Source organism: Nerophis lumbriciformis, linkage group LG12 (assembly GCF_033978685.3).
Source record: "Nerophis lumbriciformis linkage group LG12, RoL_Nlum_v2.1, whole genome shotgun sequence".
NCBI lineage: Eukaryota > Metazoa > Chordata > Actinopteri > Syngnathiformes > Syngnathidae > Nerophis > Nerophis lumbriciformis.
In genome coordinates, this window is record NC_084559.2 from 36,265,707 (window position 1) to 36,292,436 (window position 26,730).

General features: G+C 40.4%; 1 protein-coding gene across 2 annotated transcripts in view; it reads left to right on the plus strand.

The window, feature by feature from the left end:
- Nucleotides 1-26,730, plus strand: part of sv2ca (synaptic vesicle glycoprotein 2Ca) — a 120,893-nt gene that overhangs the window by 79,893 nt on the left and 14,270 nt on the right. For both annotated transcript variants that reach the window (XM_061985816.1, XM_072914224.1), the window contains exons 5-7: nucleotides 5,014-5,147; nucleotides 23,388-23,477; nucleotides 24,750-24,860. In XM_061985816.1, the coding sequence (XP_061841800.1) occupies nucleotides 5,014-5,147; nucleotides 23,388-23,477; nucleotides 24,750-24,860 (335 nt within the window). The remainder of the gene's footprint in view (nucleotides 1-5,013; nucleotides 5,148-23,387; nucleotides 23,478-24,749; nucleotides 24,861-26,730) is intronic.

Sequence of the window (26,730 nt, forward strand, 5' to 3'; positions counted from 1 at the left end):
GAAAAAATCACTTATAAAAAAAATAGGTTCAGGATGTAACATTAATATGATGGAGCTTTTTCATAATTTTTTTTGTGATGAACGGTGAACGGTAAACAAAAAAGAACAAAAACAAAGTACAACTGCATGTATAAAACATTGGTATTTGTTTCTGTTTTTGTTTTATAAATCCACTGGAATAGGTGTAACAAGCTTTAGCTTCTGCCCATTCCATTTCAGTATATATATATATATATATATATATATATATATATATATATATATATATATATATATATATATATATATATATTTATAAACTATTGGGCTCTTTTTTTTTAAATTAATCTAAATTATGCAAGCGAGCAATAACTTGTGATTAATCATGATAAATCCAAATATGACAGTGTGATTATTCTGACTCAAAAACAATCTGATAAAAAAAAAAAGGAAAATAATTTAAACCCTAAATATAATACTTAAAATTGTCAGAACCAATTTTTAATGGTAAAGTTTTATGTGTTTATTACAACGTTGCATAATTGCCTTTTGTGGGATCCTGTTACATTGTGCAGATGTAACCAATGAACTGTCCAGTGAAACAAAATATATTTTGACATATTTTAAAAATAATTACTTATTATTGTCAAATTGTTTCATGCAATTAGGTTTGTTGGTTCAAAAATAACATCCTATTATCATATTACTGTATTCTGATTATTATTGTTTATTTGTAGGATGGGATAGACTTTTATTTTCATCCCACAATGAGGAAATTATATGGTTACAGTACAGATTCAAAAAGTCCACAAAAAAATAGAAGTAGCACAAAAGTGTCACCCCTCGTTGCGCAACACCCCCCCCCCCCCCCCCCAAAAAAAACCGCATAAGAACAAGAGGGAAACATTAAAGAACACAAATTATTATATAAAGGACAACAGAGCTGTTGCAACCAGCTGCAACTTAAGCAGTGCCACTTTCACGAACAGCAACAAAAGTCAAACACAAAAAAACTTAAAATGAGTAACAAATACAGTAATAATGTTATTAAGCAACAAAAGTAAATTGTGTGGAACTTTTTATCATATATATATATATATACATACATAATATATGTATACATATGTATATACATGTATATACACATATATACATACAGTATATATACACATATGTATATACATATACTGTATACACATATATATATACATATATATATATATATATATAAATATATATATATATATATATATATATATATATATACATATATACATACATATACATACATACATACATACATACATATATATATATATATATATATATATATATATATATATATATATATATATATATATATATATATATATATATATATATATATATATATATATATATAAAATCTCCTGACGATTGAGGGTACCCCCCCTCATGAAACAGGCCTGTAGAGATGAAATAGTCTTGTGATTTTTTTCCCACACATACATATACATATATATATATATATATATATATATATATATATATATATATATATATATATATTATACATACAGTATATATATTTTGTTAATGTCCTTGCTGTGCTTGAATCTGTTTCCCAAATAATTTTATTTTTGAGTGTGCGCACGTTTACGTGTGTGTGTGTAACAATGATTAATGAGTATATGTAAACGCTCTGGGGCCAAGATCAGGTGCAGTAAGATTTAACTTAGCCCAAGCACTCAATTCCTTTCCTACACATTCAATTAACCCATCACAGTGCATTCCCCTCAGCTCCCTCAGCAAAGACATTCATCGCTAATGTTACACATTAATCTACATTGAACTCACACTTCATTCATTTGTGCTCGCTGCTTCTCGGGTTACATAATTCGTCAAAGTATACAAAGCACTCAATTGTGAAATAAGATACAATACAAATCTGCCTTTGCAAAGATGATAATGCTGTCAGGGAGGTATTCAGTGTTTATTATTGTGGTTGTTAAACTGCACTGCTTCATACTATAAAATGTGTATTCCCTACACGAATAGTAAAATACAGAAACCAAAATAATATTTAAAAACTCTTGTGATCATGCTCATTTTCTCGGACCAAACTAATTTTGTGGCTATTAATGGCTGAAACATCTATACTTGGTTTTTGTTAGTATTCCATTGCAAAAGGTCAGACAAATGCAGAATCGTATGAAAACAATCCTATAACAAACCATGCAAATTCAATTATCTGTTCTAGACACCCACAAATATTACCAAAAAGCACATTTGATAGAGAATAATTCTAGTTATACATGCAAAAAACAATGTGAAACAGATATGACAAATTAAATGTATAAATGAACTAGGGATACCGATACCAATCACATGCATTAACAGCATATTTTTCAATGTATTTATGGGGAGTGCTATCGACAGTGTAACAATATCAACTCAATATTTAAACTAGTTCTTTATTATCTTGTATTACATACCATCGTTTGATCAAAACAAAGTCAATAGTACACAATAACTACACACTAAGTGCACACAATCAAAAACTGATATCTATTATGCATTGAAATCTTTGTGGCTTTCAAAGTACTAGAAGTAATATAAATATCGACCTAATTACTCTAGTTGTGATGACCCATCCCTTTTGTTGTTGTTTTCTTTTGTTTTGAGATTTTATTTCTGTTTCAGCGCTCCCTTACTTGGTTACCTCTAATTGATAGGGGTGCGGATTTATCGCACCTGCCTCTGATTAGTGATCAGAGGTGAGCCTCTGATCACTAACTTCACCAGCTTTTTGAAACATGTTGCAGGCATCAAATTCCAAATGAGCTAATATTTGCAAAAAATAAAGTTTTCCAGTTCGAACGTTAAGTATCTTGCCTTTGCAGTCTATTCAATTGAATATAAGTTGAAAAGGATTTGCAAATCATTGTATTCTGTTTTTATTTACGATTTACACAACGTTCCAACTTCACTGGTTTTGGGTTTTGTATTTAAATTGTATCCTTCATTCCAACTCATGGTTCTTATTATTTTGTTTAATGTTTAATTGTTTTTACTTTCCAGCGTTCCTCAGAGGGAGCCATCTGCCTCAGAGGTTGTCAGCCGTGCTGTAGGGGCGCTTTGGGTCAGCGCCCTCTGATGACCTCCTGGTGCAGATTGCTCCTGTGATAGTGTTTACTCACCTGGCTCCTCTGTACTTAAGTTAAAGTTAAAGCACCAATGATTGTCACACACACACACACTAGGTGTGGCGAAATTATTCTCTGCATTTGACCCATCACCCTTGATCACCCCCTGAGAGGTGAGGGGAGCAGTGAGCAGCAGTGGTGGCCACGCCCGGGAATCAATTTTGGTGATTTAACCCCCAATTTCAATCCTTGATGCTGAGTGCGAAGCAGGAAGGTAATAGGTCCCATTTTTATAGTCTTTGGTATGACTCGGCCGGAGTTTGAACTCACAACCTACCGATCTCAGGGCGGACACTCTAACCACTAGGACACTGTGTGCGCGCGGTAATGGGGGATATGGTTCATTGGGATATTGTCTTTAAGTCTGTAAAGCACTTTGTGTTGCATTTGTTTTATGTATGAAAAACATTTATGAGGTTTGGTTGATTGACTGACTGTTTTTAAACTTTAAAATGAGCTAATAATACATCAAATATGATATTATCAAGCATTACAAACATGTCTTTCTGTTAAGATTATATACATTTATTTTGCGTTATAGGAAGAGGTGGGGGGTGGGAGGGCGATGGGGGGAGGAATCATTTAGCAATGCAGTCTGCTGGAGATGATGAAAAGCGCCACTCTACATAACTGATGTTGTGATTAAAGTTGGAATTGTCACAAAACACATTTTAGGATAATATACGCTCTATTGCCGTCTAGCGGTTAAAGTGGATAGTGCAACCCCCCAGTTCGTCATGTTTCATGTGTCAGGTAATATATATATATTTTTTTTTTGTCCTGTCCGGCTTCTCAGGCAAATCCTAATGTTTTGTCTGATTTACTTTACAAAAGACAAGTGTGGGATACTTCTCTTGTTGCCTTATTTGTATTCGACTTTAATATATTGATTTGTATTATTATTTGGCGCAGCCGTACAGCAGCAGGAGGGCATAGAAAGAGAAAAAAAGGAAAACAGAGGGGGAAATTGCGGGGACAAGAGGAGGAAAACAGAGAGAAAACAACAAAAACAAACACAACAACAACAGAAAAGCATCAGTAAATACGATATGTACAAATATAGTAAAAGTGATAGCAAAGGAGCAGTTAGTAAGGCTAGTATTAATGACACAGAAATGACAATGAACATTGTTACACTACAAATGCCATCCATCCATTTTCTACCGCTTATTCCCTTCGGGGTCGCGGGGGGCACTGGAGCCTATCTCAGCTACAATCGGGCGGAAGGCGGGGAACACCCTGGACAAGTGCCACCTCATCACAGGGCCACACTACAAATGGAGCAATACATATACCAATAGAAATAGCACTATTGATAATGAATAATAACAATAATTACCTCAATTGTCAACAATACAATTGTTTCAAATGCAACAATACCTATATGTAATAACTTGAACTACAAAAGAAAGCAGATAAATGGAGAGGTATATTAACATTAATAGGGCCATATTAATCCCCTTTCCTACTGTATAGGTGCAAATGTAAATAATTGTACTTTATTAAGTGTGAATATTGGTCTCAATGAATCTAGTGGCTTACTGTAATAAAACACCAGACCAAAAGTGATTATTTAGGGTAAAAAAGTTGTTTTTTCCTCTGCATGAGTGCAACAGGAGTACAGTGCATGTCACGTGTTGTAGTAGTTGTATGATACTGAATTACTGATATGTGCTTTTTTTAATGTGTCATTGCGACATGAGCTGAAAGAAATGTTCCTAACCATGTGTACACTTGAAGGACACCATTTTGAAATACAATTCACATGCACTCATATTCACATCTTGAATCATTTCCTTACGCATAATGCCAAAGGCTAATCTAACCTGAATTGCACTTCTGTTTGCAGGATGGAGTTTCAGCATGGGCTCGGCGTACCAGTTCCACAGTTGGAGGGTGTTTGTGGTCGTCTGCGCCCTGCCTTGTGTGTGCGCCGTGGTCGCACTTACCTTCATGCCTGAAAGCCCCAGATTTTACCTTGAGGTACAATTTCTTCCCCAATAATACACACAAATAGTCGAGCTGGAAATAGTTGCTTACTGCACATTTTTCCTGACTGCATCTGCATTATGTTGCATTATTTTCACAGATTCCCTCACTTTGCTGTGTCAGCGTTGACATTCACGTGACATGCAATGCTACTATGCTTATTAGTGAACACTCACAAAATATATGCCTCGACCCACATAAAGCAGTAATGAGCAGTGAAAATATTGTACAGTCACAATTAGGTTCACTTATGTGATACTGCCTTGATAATAATGCTCAGTTGGGATTGACACTGTCAGAGATGCAATAATTCAACAATAGGGTTAAACAGTTTATGATATAAATCATATATATTTGGCTGCTTGATACTATCGTTAAATCAGGATAACACATGTTGACACATTCTAGCTGTAATAGTGACAAGCGAAAGACCGTGTCCTCCACGCATTGTAGCAAGCTAGCGGCTAACGTCCCTCCACAGTGTAAAGCTGCTTCTCAGTCAGCAATCCTCGCCTCCACGGCGACATGAATAATAATAAATAAACTATCATATGTTTTTTAGAAGTATCACTGAAGGACGAGGAATAGCTTAACATAGCGGTTTATATGCTAACCGCTAACCGCAAGCTAGAGCTCATAAAGGTAAGCAGAGGTGCGCGAATTGATACAAATACTGACAGTAATGATAATAAGTATAGTATGAATATATATATAATGTATTTTTTTATTATTAAACCATATTTTGCCGTTTTTATTATTGTTTACCAACTTAGGAAATAAGTCCCTAGACAAACGAGGGCTTTAAGGGGATAACAATATTTTAAATATTTAATTGATATTGTCAATTGTCAAATATAAAATAATTTAATGATCGTAAAAAAGGTCAGTATCGGAATTGTTCTGACCAATACTGCTCCTGTAACACTAACTACTTGGTATGGGATCGGCAACTGTATTTGTATAATAAAAGTGCTTGTTACATTTTAACAAAAGTGTAGATATAAACATGTAACAAGAGAAAGTAACCAGATTTTACCATTAAATGAACAAGTAAATTAATAATAACATTGAAAAAAATAATACAACTAAAAATGATCCAATGTGCTATTGCATACGTCTGCAGCCAAATTAGGAACCTCTGAAACCTGTTTTGAAATGCTTTTATTATCATTTACATACCAAATAGTACAAACCCCGTTTCCATATGAGTTGGGAAATTGTGTTAGATGTAAATATAAACGGAATACAATGATTTGCAAATCTTTTTCAACCCATATTCAGTTGACTATGCTACAAAGACAACATATTTGATGTTCAAACTGATAAACCTTTTTTTTCATTATATTATAATCATTAACTTTAGAATTTGATGCCAGCAACACATGACAAAGAAGTTGGGAAAGGTGGCAATAAATACTGATAAAGTTGAGGAATGCTCATCAAACACTTATTTGGAACATCCCACAGGTGAACAGGCAAATTGGGAACAGGTGGGTGCCATGACTGGGTATACAAGTAGATTCCATGAAACGATCAGTCATTCACAAACAAGGATGGGGCGAGGGTCACCACTTTGTCAACAAATGCGTGAGCAAATTGTTGAACAGTTTAAGAAAAACCTTTCTCAACCAGCTATTGCAAGGAATTTAGGGATTTCACCATCTACGGTCCGTAATATCATCAAAGGGTTCAGAGAATCTGGAGAAATCACTGCACGTAAGCAGCTAAGCCCGTGACCTTCGATCCCTCAGGCTGTACTGCATCAACAAGCGACATCAGTGTGTAAAGGATATCACCACATGGGCTCAGGAACACTTCAGAAACCCACTGTCAGTAACTACAGTTGGTCGCTACATCTGTAAGTGCAAGTTAAAACTCTCCTATGCAAGGCGAAACCGTTTATCAACAACACCCAGAAATGCCGTCGGCATCGCTGGGCCTGAGCTCATCTAAGATGGACTGATACAAAGTGGAAAAGTGTTCTGTGGTCTGACGAGTCCACATTTCAAATTGTTTTTGGAAACTGTTGACGTCTTGTCCTCCGGACCAAAGAGGAAAAGAACCATCCGGATTGTTATAGGCGCAAAGTTGAAAAGCCAGCATCTGTGATGGTATGGGGGTGTATTAGTGCCCAAGTCATGGGTAACTTACACATCTGTGAAGGCGCCATTAATGCTGAAAGGTACATACAGGTTTTCGAGCAACATATGTTGCCATCCAAGCAACGTTACCATGCTTATTTCAGCAAGACAATGCCAAGCCACGTGTTACATCAATGTGGCTTCATAGTAAAAGAGTGCGGGTACTAGACTGGCCTGCCTGTTGTCCAGACCTGTCTCCCATTGAAAATGTGTGGCGCATTATGAAGCCTAAAATACCACAATGGAGACCCCCGGACTGTTGAACAACTTAAGCTGTACATCAAGCAAGAATGGGAAAGAATTCCACCTGAGAAGCTTAAAAAATGTGTCTCCTCAGTTCCCAAACGTTTACTGAGTGTTGTTAAAAGGAAAGGCCATGTAACATAGTGGTGAACATGCCCTTTCCCAACTACTTTGGCACGTGTTGCAGCCATGAAATTCTAAGTTAATTATTATTTGCAAAAAAAAAATAAAGTTTGTAAGTTTGAACATCAAATATCTTGTCTTTGTAGTGCATTCAATTGAATATGGGTTGAAAAGGATTTGCAAATCATTGTATTCCGTTTATATTTACATCTAACACAATTTCCCAACTCATATGGAAACGGGGTTTGTAATAGGATAAAAATAAAATTCCAAATGACTTCAATACAATAATTCATATCAGGTAAAAGCCAAATCAAAAAGGTGGGTCTTAAGCCTGCTCTTAAAAACATGAACGTTCTCCGCAGCCCTGAGGTCCTCAGGCAAGCTGGGCCATAATGGTGGAAAGATGTCATCCCGTGACTTTGTGTCCTGACTTTTGGAATAATTAGTAGATGAATGCCGGAGGATCTCAGGGCTCGGGAAGGCTCATTGGGTAAAAGCAAATCTGAAAGATAAGAAGGCCCAATACCATATAAACATTTATAAACTATAATAAGAACCTTATAATTGATCCTGAAACACATGGGGAGCCAATGCAGAAATTTTAAACTGGTGTAATGTGAGCCCGCCTTTTGGTTTTCGTTAGGACACGTGCCGCTGAATTTTGGAGTAATTGTAAAGGTGCAATAACCTTTTTAGGAAGACTAGAAAGCAGGGCGTTACAATAATCTATAAGACTTGCAGTACATTTTTCTTGTACTGCATCATGCTGACGACTCGTTGAAGGTAAACGTTTGGTCAAGGTTTAATTATTTATATCGCACAATTAAAAAAATCTACTCCCCTAAATTGCTGTACAAATTAAAACATAATTAAAATCACATTTAGTACAAACAAGGCTATACATACGCAGCTAAATGAACCCAACAAAAACATGGTAAAAACTAAAAAAGCAGTACAAATTAAAGTAAGGAATATCCATAAAAATAGTGAAAAGACATAAATAGAAACGTAGAAATGTCCAGCTCAGCTTGCGTTTAACGCCAATGCAAATACGCGTGTTTTTTTAAAGGAGATGTGAAAGTCTCGAGAGATGTACTGAAGCAGCTCTGGGATTCAGAGGGAGTGCGTTCCAGACTTCAGGGCTTGCTACCGCAAAAGCGGTCTCTCCCCCGGGGCTCATGTACAAAGCTTGCGTACGCACAAACACCTGCCGTACGCCACTTTTCACGGCAAAGATCAGTTGTGTCTACAGGCTGTAGATACATTAGCAACAAACAGAGGTGGTGCTGGGTAACAGTTGACAGAATCCTCAGACTGATCCATGAGGGACATATGAACAATTCCACATTCGGCCACATTTGATTTTAACAGATCGACGCAAGGACACAAAATCCACTTTTTTGTCAATGCATTTAATGCTTCATATTCATAATAATATTTGTGAGGACATATATTAATGTATCTAGGCCAGGGGTTGGCAACCGCCGCCCTAGTGGCTCTCTGGAGCTTTTTCAAAAATGTATGAAAAATTGTTTTAATATGGTTTCCGTAGAAGGACAAACATGACGCAAACCTCCTTAATTGTTATAAAGCACACTGTTTATATTAAACATGCTGATTCGAGTATTTGGCGAGCGCCGTTTTGTCCTACTAATTTTGGCGGTCCTTGAACTCGCCGTAGTTTGTTTACATATATAACTTTCTCTGACTTTCTTATGCCACTTCTTTTTCTGTCTCATTTTGTCCACCAAACTTTTAACGTGCATGAATGCTCAAAGGTGAGTTTTGTTGATGTTATTGACTTGTGTGGAGTGCTAATCAGACATATTTGGTCACTGCATGACTGCAAGCTAATCGATGCTAACATGCTATTTAGGCTAGCTATATGTACATATTGCATCATTATGCCTCGTTTGTAGGTATATTTGAGGTCATTTAGTTTCCTTTAAGTCATCTTAATTCAATTTATATCACATGACACACTATCTGTATGTAATATGGCTTTTAATTTTTTGCGGCTCCAGACAGATTGGTTTTTGTATTTTTGGTCCAATATGGCTCTTTCAACATTTTGTGTTGCCGACCCCTGATCTAGGCGATCGTTTCTGTCAAGCGACGACAAACGACGCAGGATGTTGTTGTGATTTTAGGATGCAAACGAGCGGTGTGAGGTAAAAAGGGGTATTTATTAATTAAAGAGGAAAAAAACAAAAGGCGAGAGCAGTAAGGAAGTGCTCCAAACGGCCAGACTATGAAAGACACAAAACAAACTGCTGAAAACCCAGCAAAACACTCACAGGAAAAGTGGAGCAGACGGCGTCCACAAAGTAGGAGCGTAAGATGGAAAAAGATCGTCCGTAGTCACCAGTGAACAGATAACAACATCATCGATGTCGCGACAACGAAGGTAGAAAAAGGATCAACTGAAATAGTCTTGATTGCAAACAGAAAACAGGTGAGGGGAAATGCTCCAGGACAGAAGTGACGCAGCAACAAGAAAACACCAACAAAACCGGAAAAGCCGCCAAAATAAAAGCATAGGACAAGAATTAACACAAAACACCGGAGAACACTGACAAACCCCATCATAAAGGCACGGCCTGGTGTAACCAGCCGTGACAATTTCGCCACAATATTCCGTGACTCCAGCAGAAGCAGGTGGCAGTAGAGTGTCAAAATCTTTCATGTCCCTTTTTATAGCGCTGGCAGGTTAAAATGAAGAATACTTTTCACATAAGCTCACGGGGACCAGCATGCATACTGTACAGTGTTTCCCACAGGGCAGGCATCTATTTGTGGTGGTGTAGTCGGGGGGCGGGGGGTGGCGGCGGCAGCGGCGATGACCAAGAAGAACGCGGAGTTGGAATATAATTACAACACTTTATGTACATATTTATATACAGATTTGAACAATTAGTTATTCACTGAAATATATTTATTAATTGTGGTTCTTACAAAAAATATATCTTATAAAAGCTAAAATGTCTCTTAAAGCTCTTCCCCTTTAATTAGTGCATACTAAATAATTTAACTTTAGCCTACTACTACAACCATATTATTTACCAGCAACATAAAGTGAAACAGAGGCAGAGTGGTATGTTTTGTCGTGGTCCTCTCTATAAGGCACATAAGACTATAAATTAGGACCCTTTTCATGAGAAAAGTGCATTTCTGATCTGACCCTGCTTTATTTTTCAGTGTTTGCTGAGTTTCACCTGTTCCCTCCGCCCTAATTTTTCTACTTGCCCGACTTCTCAAATCTACTTGCCCCAATATTTTTACTTGTCCTGCCTAGGTTTTTTTCTGGCTGTGTAGTGCTCATGGCTTATATCTTACTAAAATCCTTCCCGTTGACTATTTACAACACTACACAGTATTTATTATTATTATTATCTATAATTACATTTAAATGGCATTGCATACATGTAAAATTAAATGCTATTTCACATTATTTGACCAGTAGCAGTTACATCCATCTGAACAGGTCAGCCACCTGTTTAAAGCCCGATCACAGTTGAAATCTTGAAATGAAGGGCCTTTAATGGCCAAAACATTAACCTGGACAACATTTTAACAGCTGGTTGGCTCAGATTTGATTATTTTCATTGCATTCACATGCTGCAGTGGACAGTGGACATTTTAGCTTGAGTATTAATGTAGTATCTGAAGCACAGTCTCCACGTGTGTTTATTGACAACAGGGTTATAACCTGGACACGTTAGCTCGTCGGTATGAAAACAGGTGATTGTTATTACGTCCGTCTGCCCCGGACCCCGAGTCAAACAGCGGCGGTGTTAATGAAGCAGCGTCAGGCTGCTCACCGTCAGTGAAACGCTCGGTGAAATCGCGGATTAACGTTAAATATATGACGAGCCGCGAGCGATGCAGCTATAACCTATCTACCTATAACCTATATTACCCTCGTATTTTGATCCCGTCCGTCCGTCCGTCCGTCTCCGTCTTCGTCTTCTTCGTCTTCTTCCTCTTCTTCTTCTTCTGGCCCACCAGGTGAATTAAGTGCTATTGGCGGAGTTACAATGCATAGTAGGCTACCGCCACCTACTGCACCGGAGTTGTAACTACAAGGTACATTCACAGACAGAGTCCCATTGCTTTTATGAGCAGTCGAGCGAGTCAAAAGCCGAAAAATCCATTTGTGGCGGACGTAATTCTTTCGTGGCGGGCCGCCACAAATAAATGAATGTGTGGGAAACACTGCTGTATGAACATATTTAGTTTTAAGTTACACAAATTATACTTCTATGAATCACTCACGCTTCTAAAATTGTACGTATATAATACCGGGGATGGTCGTCCAAAGGGAGCGCGTGTCTGTTTTGACGATGTGCAGCCATCTTCTTCTTCACTTTCTTTGTTCCCGATTGTACAAAAGACTGTCTCTGTAACGCTTTTCTTTTTGTGTCATTGGGTTGCTTGAGCGTAGTTCACTTTACGACGCTGGAGGGGGCATTGAACGCATCATTTAAAAAAAAAAAAATATATATATACATTTATTTTTTATTATTTTTATTTTTTATAAACCTTTATTTATAATGTTCAACATTAACAACAAGCATATAACATGTACAAAAACAGTACAATAACAAGATCTGATAGCTCAGTTACAGCTCATTTTATTACCATATTATGTTGCACGATTGCACCAAGAAAAATTCCTAGTTTGTGAACCCGTTCTCAAATAATGGCAATAAAACCTATTCTGATTCTGATTCTGATTCAATACAGTGCCAGGGGGTTGTAAACTCAATAAAGCAACTAAAGTAGAATGCAATATATATATATGTAGCAATGTGTAAAGCCATAGGCTCACACTAGTTCTGTAAATAGTCCAAATTTGGAGCACAGCATCATAGTTTTCACAGCTTTTTGGTTAGAAGTAGAAAGCGTTTTAAAGTAAAATTCTAAATCTTTTTAAAGGCACAAAAAACAGGTTGGGTATTGAGAAACTTACATTTATGAATATAAAACTTAGCCAATAGTATAATGAGGTTGCAAAGGTAAAATTCCTTAATTAATCTGCAAGCTCTGAAAGGTACGGTGAACTTCGTTGTCAATTGTTTAATTGTCAGTGTGCGTCAATACAGAGTGAGTTACTTTATATACACTTTAATTTCACTTGCTATGTGCTTAAAACTGTATTGCAACTCATGTTGCCCGTTTTATTGTAAAATAGCTGTTTGGCATCAAGTTCACCAGCTAACTGCTAGCTGAATATCATACCCTGGTTGGGGCCTATTTATGGCATTGGACATGTTTGAATTATTGCTGTGATGCTATTTACATTTTGTTAGTCATTACATGACTTAGGGCTGAGATGTTCAAATTATGTGCATTTATGTACATGTTTATAAGTGATTTATATTTCAACAGCCCTGTAGCAGGCTTATGCCTATATTTCATTGCATTGTGGTCACTTTAGTTGATTTAAAATGATTGTATTTGTTTTGTATAGGAAACACACACAAACAAACAACTCATGCATGTCTTCAATAGAAAGTTGAAACTACAAATCTGGACTTGGACAGTCAATTATTTTTCCTGCACTCGCCTGAACGCATAATTGCTATCCTGACCCGACACCCTGAAGTGATTGCTAATCCATATTAAACCAGTTATAGTCGTCACTACAATTATTATTATTATTACTGCTTTTTTGCCTTTGAGCTGTTTTTCGTAGCCATTCGCAGGCCATGTCCACACAAACACGGAGCATTTCAAAAACACATATTTGGGGTTAAAACAATCTCCATCCACACAAGTGTAGTTTCAAAACTGTCTATGTCTACACACAAACACATACACCTGCTGTCATGCACATTTTGTCCAATCAGAAGCCTGAAAAGAGCAGCAATATCTGACTTGGTGCAGCATTTCACCTCCTATTATGTTTATTTTTGATCGACTTTAGATGTACAATGACATGTACATTATCTTTAAAACCAGCCTGCACGTACACAGAGCCCTGGGTACATTATTAAAGAGCGAATGCATGCCTGTGCTGCTGAAAGCCAACACTCATAGAATTATAACGTGTTCAGCAACATGGTGATGTTGTTGATGACATTGTTGATGGACATGTGCAGTGAAGTGTACATTATTTCTAAAATCAGCAAGCACTATCGAGCCAAGGAAACCATTTTGCATGTTTAAGGGAATTATAAAACATTTAATCATGGATATAGTGATATGGTACATGTGTAATGAAGTGTAAATTGTCTTTAACATCAGTACACACTACAAGGAGGACGCTACATTATGTATTTTTTACTTGCTTGGTTCCATCTACAAAAATGGAAGCAAGACACGTAAGTTAGCTTCATGATTTGTTGTTAAACAAGGACTAAAAATATAAGATAGTGTTGCACCTTTCTTATGACACAGAGCAAAAAGTCTTGTTTGTCAAAGTTGTCTCATCAGGTAGAGGTTTAACAGTGATCGTATCCAAAATAGCTGACTGTCATTAACGCCGGTGGGAGTGTTGCAAAGCCCATTTTGATGTGTCTTTTTTAATAATGTTGAGTGAAAATAGCAGCGTGTTTACGTTCAAACATACATAAAGTGTTCTTATAGTGTGTTTAAAGCAGTGGTTCTTAACCTTGTTGGAGCTACCGAACCCCACCAGTTTCATATGCGCATTCACCGAACCCAAACCGTAATCATAAAATGATGTTATTATATTAAAGAAATACTAATAAAGGTATATTTTACAAACAGAAAGTTACAGGAATGTACACATGATCCCATGTTTACATCTCATTGTGCAACATGTGAATGTTTTAGTGGGAACTAAATGCGATATCTGAAAGGGGTACACATTATTTCCAAAGCAGGACCCCCACCCAGACATATAATACTAGTACACAGCTCATGACAAACAATATGTTATAGTCATTGTAAGTAGGCCAAAACACTTATATTAGAAAATAATCTCATGGAAATGACTGCTGTCATTTGATTACAATAATAAAATATTGAACTTGTTATTTTGTCAGGTTTGGGACAGGTGTGCTGCAGGTCTGACGTCGCTCACATGTGCTCCACTGAATGCTCAAGGAGTTTATGTGTTTGCTCACACATATGGAAAATTAGAGGGAACATTGTTTGGGGGTATCCATAATACGCCGACAGGGAGAAGTTTTTATTTACACGATGAGTCGGGCGTGTCTTGACCTCCGCGGCGGAGGCTCTGCCGAACCCCTGAGGCCGACTCTGCCGAACCCTCTGAGGCCGACTCACCGAACAGCAAATGACAGCGCTCAACCGTGACGTCACCATAAGTCTAAGCGGAGAGTTTTGGAACTCTACACTTTGGCCAGCGTATGTAAAAGTCTGTGTTTTTAAAGACGAAAGTATGCGTTTATTAGGTATCTGTGTTTGTGTGGACATGGCCTCAGTCACATGGATACTTTCAATATAATTTGCGTATTTATAAGGGGGCGTGGTCTGGGCGTGCCAAGCCGTCATATTCAAATAGATTGTGATGTAACAAAGAAATATGCTTGGATTTTTGCGTGCAAACACTTTTATAAACATGAATTTTTACTGGCATACACCGTTTTCTAGATTTCATCGTACGTCCATTTTTTAGCAGGAAAGCCACCGAAATCTCTGTACATAAGGCCACTGGTCTTCAGCTTCGAACTTGGACACTCTTAAAAAAAAAAAAACATTGGTCGAGTTACTTCGGAGCTCAATTAAACAAGTAAATAAGATCAACATGTTGGAGCCAGCCCATGGAGAGATTTCAAAACACGTAGTCAAATCTTAAACTGAATTATAAAAACAACATGCAGCCAATGGAGAGAAACGAGTGATGTGGTCTTGTTTTGTCATTCCTGTGAACAGCCGTGCAGCTGCGTTTTGTTGTAAGCGGCGAGTAAAGGACTGAATAATGTCAAAGTACAATTAGTCACAGTAGTCCAATTCATGCACGGCTGTTTCTAACTCATTTGAGGGCAGGTATGGTTTGATCTTCCGAAGGAGTCTAAACTGGAAGAAAAAAGTATTTTTAACCACTGAGCTTGTTTGCTTCTTGTGTTTAAAAGAAGTATCGAAAAAAAACACCAGAAGCCTGATCTACTAAAGGTTTGCGTGTACTAAAACACGTACAATCTTGATAGCAAACGCAAAGCTGATCCACTAATCTTCTGCGCAGAGGATTGTGTCTCTTAAGTGATGAGAAGGGAGCGCAATCCATTTATCATGTCTTCATGAATATGTAGACTGTATCATCAGAACGCCCACAATACTGGGAAGAAAAATGCAAATATAATAATATTCGGTAGCACCCTCAGTGAGATCTGCCAAGACTGAAATTGTTCTGGAGCCGCTGTTTTGCGCCTTTATTTGGTAAAAGTATTATTTACTACGCTTCTCAACACATATGAGTTGTCCAAAATAAATATGTTAGACATATTGTCTATTCAGCAATATAATTTTATAATTGTATAGCTGCTGGATGACTTAAAGGGGCCTTATCATGCAAAACCAACTTTTCTTACCTATTGGTTCCTGCTGTTGTGTATTGGGGACCTGTATAAGTCACGAACATTTGAAGTATAAATGTCCGATAATATTGGCCTGCCGATAGTATCGGCCGATAAATGCGTTAAAATGTAATATCGGAAATTATCGGTATCGTTTTTTTTGTTATCGGTATCGTTTTTTTTATTTTTTATTTTTTATTAAATCAACATAAAAAACATAAGATACACTTACAATTAGTGCACCAACCCAAAAAACCTTCCTCCCCCATTTATACTCATTCACACTCATTCACACAAAAGGGTTGTTTCTTTTTGTTATTAATATTCTGGTTCCTACATTATATATCAATATAGTCTGCAAGGGATACAGTCTGTAAGCACATATGATTGTGCGTGCTGCTAGTCCACTAATAGTACTAACCTTTAACAGTTAATTTTACTAATTTTCATTAACTACTAGTTTCTATGTAACTGTTTTTATATTGTTTTACATTCTTTTTTTATTCGAGAAAATGTTTTTAATTTTTTTATCTTATTTTATTTTATAAAAAATTTTTAAAAGTACCTTATCTTCACCATACCTGGTTGTCTAAATTAGGCATAATAATGTGTTTATTCCACGACTGTATATATCGGTTGATATCGGTTTCGGTTGATATCGGTATCGGTAATTAAAGAGTTGGACGATATCGGAATATCGGATATCGGCAAAAAGCCATTATCGGACATCCCTAATTTGAAGTCATTCTGTGGGGGCATTGCAGAGATATTTATAAATCAATCTTGACATACTTCCAGGAAACAAGTTCTTTGGAATTGTTCCATTTGGTGGCAGTTTTCCGAAGTGTGACATCAGACATATATGGTGTACATTTACCCAGATTGCTTTGCGCAAGTCCGCCATTGTAGTCCACGCTGTTTTCGGTCAGAAAGTGGCTTGAAAATGGTCTGTAAAACATTATCTATGGAAATTTTTGACCAAAGAACCACATTTACATGTTATTATCGTATTATTACTCAAGGAAGTGTTTTAGATGCAGAAAAAAAATCATAATATGACCCCTTTAAGGGGCGGATTAAAACAAATTCTGTTGATGCGTTTTGGTATGCGCCAGTGTTTTTAATGACGTTAATTTTTTCAAACAATTAGTCAATTAGATTGAGAAAGTTTATGGACATCCAGTCTTTTAACTCTTGTCGGTGTTTAAGTTGTGTTTCATGTGAGTCCATATTGAAATTTAAAGATAAACACATTTGCACCTCATTTGCAAAGAAATAAAAAGGGGTTTTAAGTTTTTATTTATTTATTCATCCCAGTTGCAGCATGTAGAGGGAGATCAATACTGGGCCCAAAATCGAGCCTTGAGGGGCCCCACATGTTGGAGAAGCTTTTTTTTTAAGAAAAATGTCCAATGTTGACAGCGAAAAACATGTCTGTCAAATAAGATTGGAAACCACCTTAGGGCAGTGTCTTTAAGGCCCGCACTAACTTAAAGGAAGCATATGTAATCATTTGGCCAGGAATGGTACTGCAATCACGGTCAAAATTCCATAGTCCCCTCCCTCACTCCCTGACAGATGTTGCCAGATATGCAGCCGAATCCAGCTCGATCGACTGGGCTACTCCAAGGAACTTCAAACTTCCACTGCCTCTTTCTAGGGGTTGAGGTGCTGGGACCATAATAGCTGAATAGACAAGCGTTTTGTCAATAACAAATCTCTAACCAACACATTTTACACAGAAATTAGGCTGTATTCAGGAAGAAGTACGTCATGCCTGCGTACAATATCACAACAAATGGCAATCATATGGTTATTGTCAGTACTATCAGAAAACCAAGACTAAAACAAACTACAACCAACGCTGGCAATGGTTATACTGGTGAAAATAAGTACAGCATGCTTAGCAGCCTAATGTACGCCCAAAACTAAAGAGGAGACATTTTACCAAGGTATGCCTATAGGCTACACGAATGAGGAATTATTTTATCATGTGATTTGGCTGTCTCCATATGTTTCACATTGCCATGATGACAGCCGTGCTAATGTTGGAACCCATTTCCTCAGCATATCAGCATATTGAGAACGAAATAGGCACGGACACTACCCATATCCTCATAGGTTTTATTTGTCGAAATATATTTTGCCCTGTGAGTTCCGATACACATCCACATACAGGCTAACGGGCATTTATTTCCCCCGTTAGCCTATATGTTGATGTGTCATTGACCGGGCTAGCATGCTAAGCATTACACTAGGAGCGAAGCACCATCACACTAAGCATTCGTTGCAGGAACATACTTGCTTTGTTAGACAAGATCATAGACTGTATTGGACAATATAGTTTACATACCGAATGTCAATTTCCATTTATTACAAGTAATAGTAAAACGTAAATGCCTGACTTACCTATCAAAGAGGAAATAAGCAAGTTTGGCGTCAGATTAAAAAATCATCTCCGCCTTCAATCGTCTCCATCTTTCAAAGGCATCCTCGATACAAATCCTTGTTGTGTTCCTGGCTTTGTCATGAATAAGTTGAGAATCGTAACAAGGCCTTTTAGATTTACTAAGGTCTGACATGTTTAGTAACTTTACCAGTTGTAGTAGCAGACGAAGATGGCGGTGCGTAACTGGCAACCTGGATGTGACACACTCACAGACTTTTTAATTGGTCAAACGGTACAGGGCGGGGCATCGAAATGAAAACAATAACAATACTACTGTTATCAGTTATAGAGGTATTCGAAAAGAACATGTATTAATGTCTTTGACATTTAATGATGACTTGACATTAATGATGACTTGACATTAATCCTTACATTGTCAGAGTTTGTAGGACACGAACCCCAAGATGCAGAGAAGGCGGAAGGCGTTATACGGGAAAACATGATTTAATGTTCATAAAGTAAAGGAAAAAACACAAACCAGGAACTAGGAACAGGAAACAGGATGCCAGGGAAACAAGAACTGGAAGACGAGGAACAAAAAGACAGCAGACTACAAACAGCTACAGAATATAGCTTACCGCTACCGCATCCAGCTACACTGACAACGACAAGTAGAAATGACAATGATCCAGCACTGACTGGAGGAGAAGGCAGGTTTAAATAGCAGCTGGCTGATTGACACCAGGTGTGGCCAGGTGCCAATCAGCCACAGCTGAGGGGACACAGCACTCAGGGAGACAAGTAGGAAATAAAGACTAAATAAAAGTGCTGGACAGAAAACTAAGACAAACGCAGAGAAAAAACTAAAACACAGTCAAACTGTCAGGGACAAGCCTGACAGTAGCCCCCCTTCCTATAACGGATACCAGACGTTCTAGAACCCCCCCCCCCCACCCCAAAAAAGTCCAAAGTCACGGGAGGGTGGAGGGAGGACAAGGAGGTGGGCCACCAGGCTAAGTGTCCCCGCAACCAGCGGGGAAGAGTTAAGTGGCGACGGCGAGTTGAACGCCGCCGCAATTGGCGAGGCGGCTCGTCCGCCGGTGTGGGAGAACCCACCGGAGACGATGGTGGTGGCGCCCTCTGCTGGCCCACCGGAGACGATGGTGGTGGCGCCCTCTGCTGGCCCACCGGAGAAGGTGGTGGTGGCGCCCTCTGCTGGCCCACCGGAGAAGGTGGTGGTGGCGCTCTCTGCTGGCCCACCGGAGAAGATGGTGGTGGCGCCCTCTGCTGGCCCACCGGGGAGGAGGATGGTGGCGCCGTCTGCTGCTGGCCCACCGGAGAGGAGGATGGTGGCGCCGTCTGCTGCTGGCCCACCGGAGAGGAGGATGGTGGCGCCGTCTGCTGCTGGCCCACCGGAGAGGAGGATGGTGGCGCCGTCTGCTGCTGGCCCACCGGAGAGGAGGATGGTGGCGCCCTCTGCTGCTGGCCCACCGGACAGGATGGTGGTGCCGTAGGTTGTAGACCCACCGGAGTGCATGGTGGCGTCTGCCGGCCCACCGGACTGCATGGTGGCGTCTGCCGGCCCACCGGACTGCATGGTGGCGCCGTCTGTTGCAGACCCACTGGGGTGAGGAGTAGCTGTGCCTCCCCAGCTGCACAGCTACTCATAGCCCCCCCCTCAAGGGACGGATCCAAGACGTCCCACGAGAAACCAACACAGGACAGGGATGGGTGGGAGGGATCACAAAAAGAGGCAAAGCTTTTTTTTGATTCGGCCATCAACGATAAAGCTTTGTTAAGTCTCTCCGCCAAGGAAATCTCCGCGAGGCTCGTACTAGGCTGGATCATTATGTCAGAGTTTGTAGGACACGAACCCCAAGATGCAGAGAAGGCGGAAGGCGTTATACGGGAAAACATGATTTAATGTTCATAAAGTAAAGGAAAAAACACAAACCAGGAACTAGGAACAGGAAACAGGATGCCAGGGAAACAAGAACTGGAAGACGAGGAACAAAAAGACAGCAGACTACAAACAGCTACAGAATATAGCTTACCGCTACCGCATCCAGCTACACTGACAACGACAAGTAGAAATGACAATGATCCAGCACTGACTGGAGGAGAAGGCAGGTTTAAATAGCAGCTGGCTGATTGACACCAGGTGTGGCCAGGTGCCAATCAGCCACAGCTGAGGGGACACAGCACTCAGGGAGACAAGTAGGAAATAAAGACAAAATAAAAGTGCTGGACAGAAAACTAAGACAAACGCAGAGAAAAAACTAAAACACAGTCAAACTGTCAGGGACAAGCCTGACAGTAGCCCCCCTTCCTATAACGGATACCAGACGTTCTAGAACCCCCCCCCCCACCCCAAAAAAGTCCAAAGTCACGGGAGGGTGGAGGGAGGACAAGGAGGTGGGCCACCAGGCTAAGTGTCCCCGCAACCAGCGGGGAAGAGTTAGGTGGCGACGGCGAGTTGAACGCCGTCGCAATTGGCGAGGCGGCTCGTCCGCCGGTGTGGGAGAACCCACCGGAGACGATGGTGGTGGCGCCCTCTGCTGGCCCACCGGAGACGATGGTGGTGGCGCCCTCTGCTGGCCCACCGGAGAAGGTGGTGGTGGCGCCCTCTGCTGGCCCACCGGAGAAGATGGTGGTGGCGCCCTCTGCTGGCCCACCGGGGAGGATGGTGGTGGCGCCCTCTGCTGGCCCACCGGGGAGGATGGTGGTGGCGCCCTCTGCTGGCCCACCGGGGAGGATGGTGGTGGCGCCCTCTGCTGGCCCACCGGGGAGGATGGTGGTGGCGCCCTCTGCTGGCCCACCGGAGTGCATGGTGGCGGCGTCTGTTGGCCCACCGGAGAGGAGGATGGTGGCGCCCTCTGCTGCTGGCCCACCGGAGAGGAGGATGGTGGCGCCCTCTGCTGCTGGCCCACCGGAGAGGAGGATGGTGGCGCCCTCTGCTGCTGGCCCACCGGAGAGGAGGATGGTGGCGCCCTCTGCTGCTGGCCCACCGGAGAGGAGGATGGTGGCGCCCTCTGCTGCTGGCCCACCGGAGAGGAGGATAGTGGCGCCCTCTGCTGCTGGCCCACCGGAGAGGAGGATGGTGGCGCCGTCTGCTGCTGGCCCACCGGAGAGGAGGATGGTGGCGCCGTCTGCTGCTGGCCCACCGGAGAGGAGGATGGTGGCGCCGTCTGCTGCTGGCCCACCGGAGAGGAGGATGGTGGCGCCGTCTGCTGCTGGCCCACCGGAGAGGAGGATGGTGGCGCCCTCTGCTGCTGGCCCACCGGACAGGATGGTGGTGCCGTAGGTTGTAGACCCACCGGAGTGCATGGTGGCGTCTGCCGGCCCACCGGACTGCATGGTGGCGTCTGCCGGCCCACCGGACTGCATGGTGGCGTCTGCCGGCCCACCGGACTGCATGGTGGCATCTGCCGGCCCACCGGACTGCATGGTGGCGTCTGCCGGCCCACCGGACTGCATGGTGGCGCCTGCCGGCCCACCGGACTGCATGGTGGCGCCGTCTGTTGCAGACCCACTGGGGTGAGGAGTAGCTGTGCCTCCCCAGCTGCACAGCTACTCATAGCCCCCCCCTCAAGGGACGGATCCAAGACGTCCCACGAGAAACCAACACAGGACAGGGATGGGTGGGAGGGATCACAAAAAGAGGCAAAGCTTTTTTTTGATTCGGCCATCAACGATAAAGCTTTGTTAAGTCTCTCCGCCAAGGAAATCTCCGCGAGGCTCGTACTAGGCTGGATCATTATGTCAGAGTTTGTAGGACACGAACCCCAAGATGCAGAGAAGGCGGAAGGCGTTATACGGGAAAACATGATTTAATGTTCATAAAGTAAAGGAAAAAACACAAACCAGGATCTAGGAACAGGAAACAGGATGCCAGGGAAACAAGAACTGGAAGACGAGGAACAAAAAGACAGCAGACTACAAACAGCTACAGAATATAGCTTACCGCTACCGCATCCAGCTACACTGACAACGACAAGTAGAAATGACAATGATCCAGCACTGACTGGAGGAGAAGGCAGGTTTAAATAGCAGCTGGCTGATTGACACCAGGTGTGGCCAGGTGCCAATCAGCCACAGCTGAGGGGACACAGCACTCAGGGAGACAAGTAGGAAATAAAGACAAAATAAAAGTGCTGGACAGAAAACTAAGACAAACGCAGAGAAAAAACTAAAACACAGTCAAACTGTCAGGGACAAGCCTGACATACATATGGCTCCTTTAAGACGTAATGTTGGTCAACAGTGTCGAATGCCGCTGTCAAATCAACAAGCACTAGCACAGCTAAACTATTAAAAGCGTCAGCTATTAAAAGTGATGACATTTTAAACCTGATTGAAATTTTCCACATATGTCACTTGAAATTCAGTAGGAAAAGGATTCATATGGTCCCATTTGTTGCGGGTTACCTGACGCATGAAACGTCACAAATTGGGGGTTGCACTACCCACTTTAGCCGCCAGATGGCAGTAGAGGGTTGAGTTTTACGGCACTTTCCGTCATTTTCAGCAGACTGCATTGCAAAATGATTACCCCCCCCCCCCCCTTCCTTTCAGGCAAGATCCACCCAGGAACGGGGCTGTATGAATCCCTTCCTTACTGTAGGGCGCGATTGGAGTCGAGTATTGACCACATTCTGTCGTATTTGGATAAAAACGGTTGCTTAGAGATTGGCCGGCAGTTTGACAGATCCAAGACAAGATATTTTGCATGTGTGCCTACTTGAATGTAATTGTACAAGGCAAACTGTTGCTGTCGCCTAGTGACAAACATGTTTTTCTATCTCTCTCTGTCTTTGCCCGCTGTCAGGTGGGGAAGCACGACGAAGCCTGGATGATCCTCAAGCAAATCCACGACACCAACATGAGAGCACGCGGGCAGCCCGAGAAAGTCTTCAGTGTGAGTTTGTGTTTGATTTTTCCTCGGAGCTGCTCTGCCTTTGCCTTCTTGGAAGGAAGCAAAGAGGCTTATTTTTTTTTTTTTGCCACCACTAGGACACGTTTTAACACACGCTGGCTCCCTTAGCTGTTCTGTGTCATTCAGGATTATTTGCAGCTTGAACTGCATGTTAAGTAGTCAGTGCATTGATGATTGATTGATATATATATATATATATATATATATATATATATATATATATATATATATATATATATATATATATATATATATACAGTATATACCGTATTTTTCGGACTATAAGTCGCAGTTTTTTTCATAGTTTGGCCGGGCTCCAGTGCGATTTATGTATGTTTTTTTCCTTCTTTATTATGCATTTTCGGCAGGTGCGACTTATACTCCGAAAAATACGGTACAGTACAGGCCAAAGGTTTGGACACACCTTCTCATTCAATGCGTTTTCTTTATTTTCATGACTATTTAGATTGTAGATTGTCACTGAAGGCATCAAAACTATGAATGAACACATGTGGAGTTATGTACTTAACAAAAAAAGGGAAATAACTGAAAACATGTTTTATACTGTAGTTTCTTCAAAATAGCCACACTTTGCTCTGATTACTGCTTTGCACACTCTTGGCATTCTCTCGATGAGCTTCAAGCTTTTTCATTTTCCAGAGGGAACCCTCCTGAAGGAATCAATAAAGTACTATCTATCTATCTAAGATGTAGTCACCTGAAATGGTTTTCACTTCACAGGTGTGTTTGAAGCACACCTGTGAATGTGTCCCGTGAAAAACCGTCCGACCGGAACTCTCTAATAACTAAAGTTCCGTGGGTGAAACATGTAAACCCACTACACCGGTATGTTTTAGCGCTTCCATAGCGAGATATAAGTTAGAACTTTACGCTACTTTATATTAGAAATGGCCGCAGCAGAGAATGAATGTCCCATAACAAGAATTCAGCACGGACTACAATGGCGGACACGCGCAAAATGTGTCAAGTACCAAAATATATGATTCTGAAGTGTGTACCTGCAAAATTTGCTATAAAGCTAACATGTTAGCATGGTAACAGATCATGAATCATGAGTCTCACCTGGAAAATAGATTGCTGAGGACATACTTTGACACGTTGGTACACTTTGACAGCCATTTATGACCTGAAAATGGCGAGAGGGTCTTTTTGTGTCGAAAAAGATGGATATATGCAACAATTCATAATGCTTTTCAACACACTTTCGCTTACTGTCATTGTTTACTTTCACAGGTGAACAGGATAAAGATCCCAAAGCAGCTTGATGAGTTGGTTGAAATGGAGTCACAGTCTGGAAATCCAGTTTCCAAAGCTATCTTCCGGATGAAGGCTGAAATCTACGGGGTGTGTTTTTCTCTCACCTGTTTATTTTCAACAATTCCATCAGGATGAGAAAATGCATATTTTGAATAAAACCCTTTGCTGTCCGTCACAGTCCAAATAGCTCTGCACTGTAGTTGGCCCCCCATATCAGTGTCCTAGTGGTTAGAGTGTCCGCCCTGAGATGGGTAGGTTGTGAGTTCAAATCTCGGCCGAGTCATACCAAAGACTATAAAAATGGGACCCATTACCTCCCTGCTTGGCACTCAGCATCAAGGGTTGGAATTGGGGGTTAAATCACCAAAAATGATTCCCGGGCGCGGCCACCGCTGCTGCCCACTGCTCCCCTCACCTCCCAGGGGGTGATCAAGGGTGATGGATCAAATGCGGAGAATAATTTCGCCTCACCTAGCGTGTGTGTCACTATCATTGGTTCTTGAACTTGAACTTGAATTATTAAAATAACACTGTAATTAAGCCGTAAACATTTTCGTTTTTAAGTTATTCTAAAATACATTTTGTGACTAGTGATGCCCCCGCACTTTGTCACAATCTTTCCAGAACGTGTCCCAAACGTTTGTGCTACATTTGTGCTGCAAATGTTTTCAACGTTGTCAACGCAATAATATTCACAACAGGCCCCCAACTATGTCAACATTTCCCCAAACTTATCCCATTTCTTTGTGCTATGTTTGTGCTGCAATCTTTTGTACTAATTATTTTAGTTTTTATGTTAAATAAAGTTTTATTATTCATAACCACTAAGTCAAAATCCCCCCAAACGTTCCCATTTATTTTTTGTGCTGCACTTTTTTTTTCTAACTATCATATATTTTATGTTATTAACATTTTATGTTTCATAACCAGCCCCCCCCACCTTGTCATAATCTCCCCAAACTTCTTCCAAACATTTGTTCTGCAGCATTTTTCTTTGTCTAACTATTATAGTTTCCAGCACCCCCGCTGTAATTTGTTATGATAACAAACCCCCAAACCTTGTCAAAATCTCCTCGGACTCATCCCATGTGTGTGCTACAATTGTGCTGCAAAAGTTTTTTTGTCCAACGATTATAGTTTTTATGTTAATAATGTTTTATTATTCATAACCAGACCCCCCACCCCACCCACACACACACACATTGTCAAAAAATTGTCTAACATATTGCAGTTTTTAGGTCATTAACATATAGTTTTTATGTTATTAACGTTTTATAGTTTTTATGTTGTCAACGTTTTATAGTTTTTATGTTATTAACGTTTTATAGTTTTTATGTTATTAACGTCTTGTTATTATTTCAACCAGCCCCCCCAACCTTGTCAAAATCTCCCCAAATTTGCATGTGCTGGTTTGTGCTGCAAAAATGTTTTTGTCTAACTATTATAGTTTTTTGTTATATATGTTAGTTTTTATGGTATTAACGTGTTATTACTCATAACCATCCCCTCTCCCCCCACACACTCACCTTGTCAACATCTTCCTCAAACGTGTCCCAAACGTTTGTAATACGTTTGTGCTGATGTGTGCCACATTTTTTTTGTCTAACAATCATAGTTTTTATGTTATTAACGATGTATAGTTTTCATGTTATCGACGTTTTGTAGTATTTATGTTATTGACGTGTTATTATTTCAACCAGCCCCTCAACCATGTCAAAATCTCCACAAATTTGCATGTGCGCCACCCCCCCCCCACACACACACCTTGTCAACATCTTCCCAAACTTGTCCAAAACGTTTGTAATACGTTTGTGCTGATGTGTGCCGCAATTTTTGTCTATTATAGTTTTTATGTTATTAACGATTTATAGTTTTTATGTTATTAACGATTTATAGTTTTTATGTTATTAACTTGTTATTATTGTAACCAGCCCTGTGACCTTGTGAAAATCTCCCC